The sequence below is a fragment of the Mesoplodon densirostris genome, chromosome 16, assembly GCF_025265405.1.
Source record: "Mesoplodon densirostris isolate mMesDen1 chromosome 16, mMesDen1 primary haplotype, whole genome shotgun sequence".
NCBI lineage: Eukaryota > Metazoa > Chordata > Mammalia > Artiodactyla > Ziphiidae > Mesoplodon > Mesoplodon densirostris.
This window is the reverse complement of record NC_082676.1, coordinates 41,052,704-41,066,336: the sequence shown is the minus strand read 5'-3', so window position 1 is coordinate 41,066,336 and position 13,633 is coordinate 41,052,704. Positions and strand designations below refer to the sequence as shown.

Genomic DNA, 13,633 nt, shown 5'->3' with positions numbered 1-13,633 from the left:
AAAGTAATGAAAGCACAAGCATGGTGATGAGAGACATGGAGATATTTTAACAAACTCCACCTCCTCATTTTCTGATTGTCATTAAAGTAATTAATTACTAATTCTCTTTTAAGAAAAAATGGAAGCATCTTTATCCTTTAAAATATTGTGTGGGTAGATGTTGCCCTGATATCCAACAGAGTTGTTTTGTGGCTTGACTTGTCAAAGGCTTTCATCTCAGAAGATTTTAGATTGCAATGGCCCTGAGGTAAGACTCTGCAACCTCACAACTGCTCACGTGAAGGAAACAGTGACTGGAGGTTTTGAAACAACTCACTAAAAGCCAACTACTTCTTTTTCTTCCTTTCCTTTTTTTTTTTTTTTTTGCGGTACATGGGCCTCTCACTGTTGTGGCCTCTCCCGCTGTGGAGCACAGGCTCCGGACGCACAGGCTCAGCGGCCGTGGTTCACGGGCCCAGCCGCTCTGCGGCATGTGGGATCTTCCCGGACCGGGGCATGAACCCGCGTCCCCTGCATCAGCAGGCGGACTCTCAACCACTGCACCACCAGGGAAGCCCTCCCTTTTTTTATGTGTGTCATTTCTCCTTCTTTAATCTTTTAATAGTGTTGCAAGAAATATGAATTTTAATGATAAGCAATATAAACTCAAAGTATATTATAGATTGGCTTGACACGAGATTGGCAGGATTGTTACAGCCCTAATATTTTTCAACTTTTTTATTATGGTAAAATAAATATATATATACAACAAAGTTAACACTTTAACCATTTTTAAGTATACAATTCAGTGGCATTAATTACATTCACAATGCTATGCAATCATCAAAACTATTTCCAAGACTATTTCATCATCACAAACAGAAATTTTGTTACAATTAAACAATAACTCCCATCTCTCACAGTCCCCCCACCCCTACCACTAGTCCCTGGTAACTCCCTTTCTACTTTCTGTCTCTAGGAATTTGCATATTCTCGATATATTCTCGATACCTCATGTAAGTGGAATCAGACAATATTTATCCTTTAATGTCTAGATTATTTCACTTAGCATAATGTTTTCAAGGTTTGAACTTAATTCCTTTTTAGGGCTAATATTCTAGTGTCCATATATGCCACTTTTTATTCATCCATTCACCTGCTGATGGACACTTGGGACGTTTCTATTTTTTGGTTATTATAAATGATGCTACAATGAAAACTGGCATATAAGTATCTCTTTAAGTACCTGATGTTTGGGTATATACCTAAAATTGGAATTGGTGAGGTGTATGGTAATTCTCTGTTTAGCTTTCTGAGGAACTGCCAAGCTGTTTTCCACAGTGGCTGCAACATTTTACATTCCCACCAGCATGTACAAGGGTTTCAATTTCTCTATATTCATGCCAACACTTGTTATTTTCCATTCTTTAAAATTATAACTATCCTAGTAGCTGTAAAGTGATATCTCATTATGGTTTTGGTTTGCATTTCCCTAAGGACTATAATGATGAGCATGTTTCATGTGCTTACTGGTCATTTGTATATCTTCTTTGCATAAATGTCAATTCAAGTCCTTTGCCCGTTTTTGAATTCTGTTGTTTATCTTTTTGTTGTTGAGTTTAGGAGCTTTTTACATATTCTGGATATTAAACACTTATCAGTTATATGATTTTCAAATATTTTTCTCCCATTCTGTACCTTTTCTTTTCACTTTCTTGATAATGCCCATTGATGCACAAAAGTATTTAATTTTGATGAAATCCAACATATGTATTTTCTCTTTTGTTGCTTGTGCTTTTGATGTCACATCTAAAAATCCACTGCCAAATTCAGGTCATGAAGATTTGCCCACATGTTTTCTTCTAAGAATTCTATGGCTTTAGCTCTTATACTTAGGTCATTTATTCATTTTGAGTTAATTTTTGTACATGGTGTGATGCAGGGGTCCAACTTCATTCTTTTGCATGGGAAAAACCAGTTGTCCCAGCACCACCTGTTGAAGAGAAAATTCTTTCCCAATTGAATGGATGTAAACTTGTGTCAAAAATTACTTGGCCATAGATATATGGGTTTATTTATGAACTCTCAATTCTATTCTATTGGTCTATATGCCTATACTGAGAAAGAAGAACAAAGCTGAAGGTATCATGCTCCCCAGACTTGAAAGTATACTACAGAGCCACAGTAATCAACACAGTATGGTACCGGCACATAAACAGACACATGGGTCAATGGAACAGAAATTCCAGAAATAAACCCACACTCATATGGTCAATTAATCTATGACAAAGGAGACAAGAATATATGATAGGGAAAAGACAGTTTCTTTAATAGTGTTAGGAAAATGGGACAGCAACATGCAAAAGAATGAACCTGCACCACTTTCTCACACTGTACAGAAAAATAAACTCAGAATGGATTAAGAACTTAAATATAACACCTGAAACCATAACATTCCTAGAAGAAAACACAGGTGGTAATCTCTTTGATATTAGTCTTAGCATTTTTTTTTTTTTGGACATACCTCCTCAGGCAAGGGCAACAAAAAAAGCAAAAACAAACAAATGGGACTACATCAAACTAAAAAGCTTTCTGCACAGTGAAGGAAACTATCAACAAAACAAAAAGGTAACCTACTGAATGGGAGAAGATATTTGCAAATGATGTATCTGATAAGGGATTGGTATCCCAAATGTATAAAGAACTCATATGACTCAATATCAAAATAATTACCAACCTGATTAAAAAATAGGCAGAGGACCTAAATAGACATTTTCCAAAGAAGACATACAGATGGCCAACAGGCACATGAAAGATGCTTAACATCACTAATCATCAGGGACATGCAAATCAAAACCACAATGAGATACCACCTCATACTTGTCAGAATGGATATTCTCAAAAAGGCAAGAAACAAGTGTTGGTGAGAATGTGGAGAAAAGGGAAGCACTATGCACTACTGGTGGGAATGTAAATTTGTGCAGCTGCTATGGAAAACAGTATGGAGATCCCTCAAAGAACTAAAAATAGAACTACCATATGATCCACCAACTCTATTTCTGGGTATTTACCCAAAGAAAACAAAAACATCTATGTACCTCTAACATTCATTGCAGCACTATATACAACAGCTAAGATATGGAAGCAACCTAAATGTTCATCAACAGATAAATGAATAAATAAGATGTGATACACAGACACACACACAATGGAAGATTACTCAGTTATAAAAAAGAATGAATTCTTGTCATTGGCAGCAACATGAACGGACGGGAGGGTGTCATACTAAATGAAATAAGTCAGACAGAGAAAAATGAGTACCATGTGATTTCACTTATATGTGAAATCTACAAAACAAAACAAATGAACAAACAAAACAGAACAGAAACAGACTCACAGATATGGAGAACAAACCAGTGGTTGCCAAAGAGGAGGGAGGTGGCTGTTGGGGGGTGCTGGGCGGACAAGATCAGTGAAGGGAATTAAGAGGAACAGACTTCCAGTTGTAAGACAAATACATCACAGGGATGTAATGTGCAGATAGGGAATACAGTCAGTGACACCATAACAAATTCGTATGGTGATGGATGAAAACTAGATTATTGTGGTCATCATTTCATAATGTTTAAAAATACTGAATCACTATGTTGTACACCTGAAACTAATGTAATACTGTATATTAATTATAACTCAATTTAAAAAGAAAAGAGAAAGATGCTTAGAATCCTGATGTCACCACCTGTGGTGACTGAAGGGTAATCTATAGCTGGGAAGAAGGAAGGGAGGGAGGGAGGAAGGATGGCAGGGAGGAGAGAGGGAGAGGGGAAAAGAAGAGAAGAGAAGAGAATGGAAGGGAAGAGAAAAACAAAATTTCCCAAATTGAGTATGCTAACCACAAAAGGGAAAATGGTGTTATTTCTGAGAATGTTCTTCAATGGCTATCCAAATTATTTTTTTATCAACAGTGGAATTATTTTCTTCAGCTAATAATAAATTCTTTTGCAAATAAACCCAAAAATTGGGGAATAAAAGAGTACTGTCTCAATATGTTAATGTTCCTTTCTCTGTTAACACTAATAAGAATTGCTCCCTACTTGTTCTATTTTATTTATTTATTTATTTATTTATTTATTTATTTATTTATTTATTTATTTATTTAATTTTTTTGCGGTACACGGGCCTCTCACTGTTGTGGCCTTTCCTGTTGTGGAGCACAGGCTCCGGATGCGCAGGCTCAGCGGCCATGGCTCACGGGCCCAGCCGCTCCGCGGCATGTGGGATCTTCCCAGACCGGGGCACAAAACCGTGTCCCCTGCATCGGCAGGCGGACTCTCAACCACTGCGCCACCAGGGAAGCCCTTGTTCTATTTTAAAAGAAAGTTTTAAAATGTTGCCCTCAGGTGCAAAGATGGGTCAAGAATCCTGTTATATGACACATTAGGGAAGAATGCAAGAAGGCCCAAAGAGGGCCAGATGGTTCTCAGCCTGGTGCACAGGAGGCTGGAGAGTGGTTAGAGCCAGGTCTAGAAGGCTGACAGACCTCCTTAAGAGGTATGGTGTGTGCTCATGAGGGTTATTCCTCCAGACATCAGTCAGGAAATTTAATTCCTTCTCTTTAAGTGGATGGCTAGTCATCCCTTCCAGCAGGAATAAAATAAAAAAATAAATAAATAAAAAGGTTGTTAACCAAGCTCATGCATGAAGAAATGACAGAAAGCCCATAGTTAAATATGTTATCTCCCAGTTGTAGCGCTGCCAGACTACTTCTTTCATTTGTGACACTGATATTAAAAGTATTATTACTTCTTTTTGTAATCTATTGTTTCTAAGCTGACAAATACTCCCATCAACCTTATAATTTGTTAAAACACATATTAGGTCAAACCAGAAAACAGAATGACACTACAAAGCAATGCTCAAATATTTATATGCCAAGAAAGGATGAAGTGTAATAATGCTTGGATATTTACAAAGTGATGTGAAGGGATGAGAGTGTTGGAAAATTGAAATCGGACCCAAGGGATGTGTGACTTGGTGGTTTTGTTTAGTTTTTTTGTTTTGTTCTTTTTTTTAACTTACATCACTGAGCCTTTCCCGAGAGCTGCTCCTGTGGAAGCCCTTGGATTCTCCACTGGCACTTTCACTGTCACTGTCCCTGCAGCTGTTCTGCCCTGGCTTGAGCTGAAGGCAGAAGAAAAGAGAAAAAAAGAAAAGTGTCAGTGATCTCACACAACTGCTCCTTCACCCCTATTCTTTAAGCCTTGTCAAAAGTGAACAATTTAAGGTCCTGATCTTTAGCACTTTTCTCAGCTTCTGAATAGTACCAGGTAAGCTGCCATAGAAAGAAACGTGGAGGGTAGGATAAGTACAACATTTACCATAAAGTGTCAATGTAGATAAAAGACCTCAGCAGCCCTTCAATAAACACTTGAAAAGTTTAACATAAATCTTGAAGGGTAATCTTTCCTGAGATTTTTCCAATTTAGGTTATACCAAATATGACTTCCCATCTTATTTCCTCTGTCCTCTTCTGGGGAAAAAAAAAAAAAGAAAGAAAGAAACAACAGGGACTTCCTTGACGGCACAGTGGTTAAGATTCCCCCTGCCAACGCAGGGGACACAGGTTCCATCCCTGGTCCAGGAAGATCTCACATGCTGCGAAGCAACTAAGCCCGTGCACCACAACTACTGAGCCTGCACTCTAGAGCCCACGAGCCACAACTACTGAGCCCGTGGGCCTAGAGCCCATGCTCTGCAACAAGAGGAGTCACTGCAATGAGAAGCCCTCGCAACACAACAAAGAGTAGCCCCCGCTCGCTGCAACTAGAGATATCCCGCACACAGCAATGAAGACCCAACGCAGCCAAAAAAAAAAAAAAAAAAAAAAGGAACGACAAAACAGAACATAAAACAAGGTTTTCTTCTCCTCAGAGAAAATGATGACATTCTGTGTATTATCCTTTATGCACTAGGGAGACAATGATCCTGTTTTTTGAGACAATATTCTAAAGATATTTTTTTTTTTTTTTTTTTTTTTTTCTTTTTGCGGTATGCGGGCCTCTCACTGTTGTGGCCTCTCCCGTTGCGGAGCACAGGCTCCGGACGCGCAGGCCCAGCGGCCATGGCTCACGGGCCCAGCCGCTCCGCGGCATATGGGATCCTCCCAGACCGGGGCACGAACCCGCATCCCCTGCATCGGCAGGCGGACTCTCAACCACTGCGCCACCAGGGAGGCCCCTAAAGATATTTTAAAATACCAAATTAAGACCTACAGCTTAAGTAAATTAAACCAGCATCCATTCAACAAATATGTATTAAGTACCACATGTGAGCCTGATAGTAAGAGCTAGAGATATGGTGCTTAACCAAATTAAAAAGTCTCTGCTCTTACACAAAGCTTACATTTTGGCAGTTTCTACACATTTACTTGGCTCTGATTTTCACGTCCAGGATGTTGTACACATTTAGCCAGATCTGATTTTCCATTCAAAATGAACAAACACACAAAACACAACAGCAAACCATTAGTCTATACAAGACTATGAGTCAAATTCATATGGACCATTAGTCTATAATGTCATCAACAACCACATCTGCAGAGAACCCAAGCAATGTGATGCAAGTTACAACACATAGCACCTTTACAATGTTCTCAATCCAGCAAGAGAAAGACAGTGCAAGACAAACAAATATAGCAACACAAGGAAATACATACATCCTAAATGATAACCAAAAAATGAGTCAGTGATGTTAGGAGGAAAGGTGATGTCTGAAGTCTTGGATTTTAAAAGCAGATTGAGCTCATATGGCTGAAAGGGGAGGAAAAGATACTCTTGATGGGAGAAAGTTAGAAAGAAAAGACAGGGAAAGCAACATGCTAGGAAATGATCAGGAGTCTTATCTGAAATAGAGAGCTCCTTTTGGGAGGAAATAGGAAGAAACAAGAGAGAGACGGGCATGGATCAGAGCATGGAAAGTCTCAAGCAAAACACAAGCCCCATATTTCTGGGTAGCAGGGAACTTCAGAGAGCAGAACAGGTAACAGGTAGCAAACCTTTTGCCTGCAGGTTTTCATGTGACTCTGGGACCATCGGGGAAGATGAACCAAGATGAATGGAGAATGAATCCAAATCAGCATTCCTTGTACCTTTAATGTGCCTCTTAAAAGACTGCCGTTCAGACCTGACTTTTGGTCATACCATCTAATCAGCTATTGGCCAAATCCCCCCTATATAGAGGGCATTGTTTTTTGATTTCAACCTTTCTACAAATCCACTTTTACCACTCTCTTCTAAAATCCCTTTCTCCAGGAAGTCTTCTCTAATGGAACCAAGAAAAATGATGCTAATTTTACTTTGTATCCTTCTGAGCCCTTAAGTACTTAGTTTCCTCCTAAATTACTGCTAAACCTGCTAATTCTAAATTAATTCAGATGCAAGCTATATGAGCCTTTTCTTATTACTATGGAATAAAAGTTCAGAATATTGTCATTCTCTTCAAGTTTTCATCTTTACACTTGTAATAAAGGGGAATTTAATCTAAAATGAACATCACTTCCTCTCAATTTCCTGAACATGTCATGCCCATTCCTGCCCTACACTTCTTCACACTAGATTTTCTTAATCTGGAATGCTCACTCTCACTTTCTCTGTACTTTTCAGGTCAAGACTTAAAGCTCAGATATTGTCTCTTCCACTATGGTCTTTGAAGAGCTCTTTCTCTGTATATTTGTTTTTTTTGTTTTGTTTTTTTTTTGCAGTAGGCGGGCCTCTCACTGTTGTGGCCTCTCCCCTTGTGGAGCACAGGCTCCGGAGCACAGGCTCAGTGGCCATGGCTCACGGGCCTAGCCGCTCTGCGGCATGTGGGATCTTCCCAGACCGGGGCACGAACCCGTGTCCCCTGCACCGGCAGGCGGACCCTCAACCACTGCGCCACCAGGGAAGCCCTGTATATTTGTTTTTTGACATATGCCTTCAAATTCTAGCAAGCATCTCATTCTTCATTGATAATTATAATACATTTTCAAGTTTTAAAAGGTCTACGTTAAATATATTTATACTGATGATAAAATCTGTATGTGGAGTTGGCCCTGTAATTCATAAGCAACGTCAGAACTCTTATCTCACTGGATCTCTGAGGTAAGTAGAGGCAGGTAAAGCTAACTCCAATATATGGATGAAAAAATGTGTAGAGGAAATGTGCTCAGAATTAGGCAAGAGATCTAGGGCTAACCCCATGTCTCCACTGCCTACTGCTCTCTTCATTTTAATTCTTAGTGCTTGTTTAAATGTTTACATTTAACCTGGAAATAATGATTCAGTGGTAGACTAGTATTCTCCACAGAATATATTTTCAATACATCTGTGGTAACCAACCTCATTCACAAAGAAGGAAATCTTATTAGGTAATATTTGATCAAGAGATGTTTGTAGGGACTTCCCTGGTGGCGCAGTGGTTAAGAATCCACCTGCCGATGCAGGGGACACGGGTTCGATCCCTGGTCCGGGAAGATCCCACATGCCGCAGTAAACTAAGCCCGTGCACCACAACTACTGAGCCTGCGCTCTAGAGCCTGCAAGCCACAACTACTGAAGCCCGTGTGCCCTAGAGCCCATGTTCCGCAACAAGAGAAGCCGCTATAATAAGCCCCGTGCACTGCAACGAAGAGTAGCCCCTGCTTGCCACAACTAGAGAAAGCCCACACGCAGCAACAAAGACCCAACGCAGCCAAAAAATAAAAAAAAAATTTTTAATTAAAAAAATGAAAAATCATTAAAAAAAGAGATATTTATAAAAACTAAGTCCTCCAACTTGAAGAGAAATAAACATCTAGGTGGGAATTAAGGGTATAAGAGCATCAAGACTTTTCCTAATGTTCAAGAGGCTTGACAAAATCTGGACTTTGCATTTGGGTCTTATCCATGTTTCTTCATGGAAGGAAAATGATGACTTCAACAAGGCCCAGCAAGAGACCCCTATGGCCCTGATGTAAGTTATCTGACTAAATGTTGTTCTAGGCTAAGGGCAAAACCCCAAGAAAAACTGAGAGGAAGCAGCTTACTAGCCTTCCCTGTGTCCTGCCAGCAAAAGCACTTCAGCAAATTCTCTTTGGAGAGCCTTACATAAAATCCACCCCCACATCACCCCTTTTCTCCTCCAAAGCCAGGCTCAAGTTTAAAGGAAACTTAGGATTTTAAGCTGTCAGACAGCTCAATATTTCAAAGAAATAGACTGACTACAGTAAGTACTAAAGCTAAACCACAAGGTATCAGGCAAAGAAGTATTCCTTCCGAATCCCATGAATACATTTAAGACTGGCATTTTCAAGCATATCCAATGGATCATTGGGGTAGCATAACTAACTCAGAAGGTGTTATCCTTCACCTGAAATTCCCAGCTATTACCTACAACCAGAGACATTACAAAGGCCAGGTGCTGGCTTAAACATTTAAAGACCTAAGAAAAATCAATCTGCTTGCATTGATTTATCCCAGCATCCATGGCATCTGTTATAAGAAAGTTTTTGCTATAAATGATGCAATGAAATTTCTTCCTATCCACCTTTAGATATTTCAGGACCTCGCTTATTTAAAAATTACTATAGGGCTTCCCTGGTGGCACAGTGGTTGAGAGTCCGCCTGCCGACGCAGGGGACACAGGTTTGTGCCCCGGTCTGGGAAGATCCCACATGCTGTGGAGCGGCTGGGCCCATGAGCCATGGCAGCTGAGCCTGAGCATCCAGAGCCTGTGCTCCGCAACAGGAGAGGCCACAACAATGAGAGGCCTGCGTACCAAAAAAATAATAATAATAAAAATAAATAAATAAAAATAAAAATTACTATAATTCACTCTCTAGTTCCAGACGTTTCTATCCATTAGGATATTATATAGTTTAGGAATCAGAACTAGAACAAAACAAAGTTAAAGGAAGCTAGCATCTGGCATGAGTGGCAGTAATTCTATCAGTAAGATTATCACCTTTTATAAAATATAAGAAGCCATCTTGTTTTCATTAGATTTCATTGTCAACAATATATTTTCCAAACTCTGAGACTGCATTGTCATTAGAGTTAACTGTTATTAATGGCTAATTAGGAAAATAACAATCCATGGTTTTATCATGGCTGATGAACATGTAACAAAGTCCCATCATCCTGGACTGAGGGAAGTAAGGTGGAGCAATTCTGTGCGCATCTGCTAAGATTTGTTAGCCAGGCTATGCCACTCTTTTCAGCTTGAGTCTGGAGAGTCCCAACAAGATGCTAGATGTTCAGAAAGTGTCATTAACCCTTCAAACAAAACTCACAAAAGGATGAAGTATGTGGAAGAGATACCTATGCCTAGAACTCTAGAGGAATGACGTGAATTATGAACTGCAGTGCAGAAGAGCATCCGGAAGTAATCTCTCACCACAGTTTTGGTTCCTCAAAGCAGCATAAATCTTATCTCAGACTGCTGAGTTTTCCTGTAGGGATCTAAATGAACTCTATATGATGTTTCTTAAAGGTGCCAATAAGCACTGAATCTTCTTTTAGTCAACGAAATTTTACAATATACCTTCACTAACATCAAAGCAGTAAGTATTTAATCTCATAAAAGTGTTGTTTTATTGTTTCCATATAAAACTGTTCCCAAGTGGAGAAAGTTTCATAGATTGAGTGGCATTTGTAGTGTTTTATTTCTTAGGCTTTAAAAGGTATTTCAGAGGAGAGGTGCAGAACCAAAGTAAGTAACTTAATGAAAAGGCTGGACACATCAAAACAAGCTAGTGGGAAATAACTACTATAAGCAAAATTACAAAGTTGAACACAAAAAACGTTTTCTTAAGAAATAAACACTGTACTTTAAAATGTATAATAATAAGTTGTGACAAAGATAAAAATTAAATTCTGGAAACGGGTAGTGCAAGGAATTTCTGCGCAATTTCTCTGGGATCATAGAATCAGAACTTATATTGTTATTGTTTTAATAGTTAGAAAAAGAATTTTAAGGATTTGGTAATCTTAAAGTTAATCACTAAATTTAGATACTAAAAAATCTGTTTTCTAAGTTACTATTGAATGTAAAAGAATTAAAACATAATCAATAGAGAAATGGAGAAAAAATAAGGGAACTAGCAAGAGAGCAAGCATATGGCTAAGTATATTGGCTATAATAATAATAATATACATGGATTAAGCTCCAATTTTTTTAAAAAAAGGCAAGGATATCAGTTTGTATTGGGTAAAACAAACAAAAATGTATTTGTTAGTTATAAAGCACTCCTAAATTTTAAAAGAGAAAAAAGACAAAATATTATAAATAAATGGCTAAAGTCATATGTCAAAGGTAATCATTTTATAGTGATAAAAGGTATAATCTTTACCTTTTACACTTCTGTTCTTTATACTAAAGTATTAAGATATAAACCTTGATATCCCAATATAGTAACTAAAAAATATCTTAAGTAATAAAGGAAATCAACAGGAGTTGGGAAACTTTAGCATGCTACCTAACAGACAGTAAGAAAACAAAACAATAGAAAGGGACCTGCGGTTAAAGAACTCAGTTTGACTCAGCCAATACATAGTAAATTTGGTAACTTATATAGACCACATCTTCTAGAGCATCCATGGGACATTACAGACTGAAGGTGTAGTAGGCTACAAGAATATCAGACTTTCAAAATTTAGAAACTACATGAACAGCCTTCTTGATGGTAAAAATTAATGACATTTTAAACTGAATATCCATATCACCTAGAGACTTTAAAAAAAAACTTTCAAGATATTTTTTAAAATTCTCTGCACAATTAGAATTGAGTCAGAGAGAAAATGACAAACATACCATCTAAAAATTAAGAAAATGAAAATTATAAAAATGTTAGTAAAACATTTTACAAGATCTCTAAATTCTGTCCTAGAGATTAACTCATGTATTTTCTATTAAATTGGAAGTAACAGAAATAAATAGTCTAATTATAGAGAACAAAAAGTAGTACAACAAAAAAAAAGCAACTATGGGGAAGATTAGAGGGAGGAGATTCTAAAAATGAAAACTACATAATGAACTGGAAATTAAAATATTGTACAATTAACAAATTAGAGTAAAATTGGGAGCAAAACCCACAAATATAAAAGAGACATACTTCTTATATATCTAGAATAAAAAGAGATAAAAAACAAAACCAAAAAATAAATATAATGTGATATAATTACATAATAATAATGTGATAATACAACATATAATGTGAAAATAATATAATAATATGATTATCATTACAAAATGTGATAATGAACACATTCTAAATTATAATAATAAACATTAGTCTATGGTGGTACTGATGAAAATTATACTAAACTAACTTTAATTTTTTAAAAATTTTAACAAAATTTGATCTAGAGTATGAAAAAAAAATACGTAAAGCTAATCTGTGCCCACATCTGATAATAACAAAACAAAAAGAGAATTATAGGATGATCTTCTTAATTTAAAAAGCTGCAAAATTCTGATGAAATGCAACCAATTCAACTTAACAATAAATTTAAAAATAGCCCACCAGGGACTTCCCTGGTGGCTCAGTGGTCAAGAATCCACCTGCCAATGTGGGGGGACACAGGTTCGAGCCCTGGTCCAGGAAGATCCCACATGCCGTGTAGCAACTAAGCCTGTGCGCCAGAACTACTGAGGCTGCGCTCTAGAGCCCGCAAGCCACAACTACTGAGCCCATGTGCCACAACTACTGAAGCCCGCGCGCCTAGAGCCCGTGCTCTGCAACAAGACAAGCCACTGCAATGAGAAGCCTGCACACCACAACGAAGAGTAGCCCCCACTCATCGCAACTAGAGAAAGCCCGTGCAGCAATGAAGACCCAACGCAGCCAAACATAAATTAATTAATTAATTTAAAAAAAGCATCTAATTGATGTATACAAAACACTGCACCCAACAATGGCAGGAGACACATTGAAAAAAAAATAATCCACCAAATTCTAACAGAATTTTGCACAAGAATGTAAGAATCCGCCAATTTGCAAGTAGGCACAAGGGAAATTTTTGAGGTGATGGCAAAGTTATAAAATTGGAGTATAGTGATGGTTGTACAACTCTATAAATATATTAAAAAACAAACTGTAGACTGATAATGAATAAATTTTATTATATATAACAAATATTTTAATAAAGCAGTTTATTTTAAAAAGTAAGAGGTCCCATCAGTTTAATCTTTTACTCCAGAAAGAGGTCCCTAGTTGAACACTTACCTGATTAAATCAGGCTAATGAAGCAACAGAACACAACTCCCTGTCTTAAAGTCAACTGTCCATATAAAAATTTAATCATGGGAGTAAACAGGGGGCACGTATCTTGAGTGCCATCTTGGAATCCTGCCTGCACAATAGGTTTACAAAGACAAGAAAAGGAGAAATTGCTTCTTAATCCATGTATCATATAATCACTCCCATGGGCTTCCCTGGTGGCTCAGTGGTTGAGAGTCCGCCTGCCGATGCAGGGGACACGGGTTCATGCCCCGGTCTGGGAGGATCCCACATTCCGCGGAGCGGCTGGGCCCATGAGCCATGGCCGCTGAGCCTGCGCGTCCAGAGCCTGTGCTCCACAACGGGAGAGGCCACAGCAGTGAGAGGCCCGCGTACCAAAAAAAAAAAAAAAAAAAAAAA

General features: G+C 38.1%; 1 protein-coding gene across 4 annotated transcripts in view; it reads right to left on the bottom strand.

Moving 5' to 3' along the window:
• The window catches only part of AUTS2 (activator of transcription and developmental regulator AUTS2), a 1,143,092-nt gene that overhangs the window by 624,859 nt on the left and 504,600 nt on the right, over positions 1–13,633 (bottom strand). For 3 of the 4 annotated variants that reach the window (XM_060078085.1, XM_060078086.1, XM_060078087.1), the window contains exon 3: positions 5,059–5,160. The exons of the other annotated variant lie outside the window; for it this stretch is intronic. In XM_060078085.1, the coding sequence (XP_059934068.1) occupies positions 5,059–5,160 (102 nt within the window). The remainder of the gene's footprint in view (positions 1–5,058; positions 5,161–13,633) is intronic. 4 annotated transcript variants of the gene reach the window in all.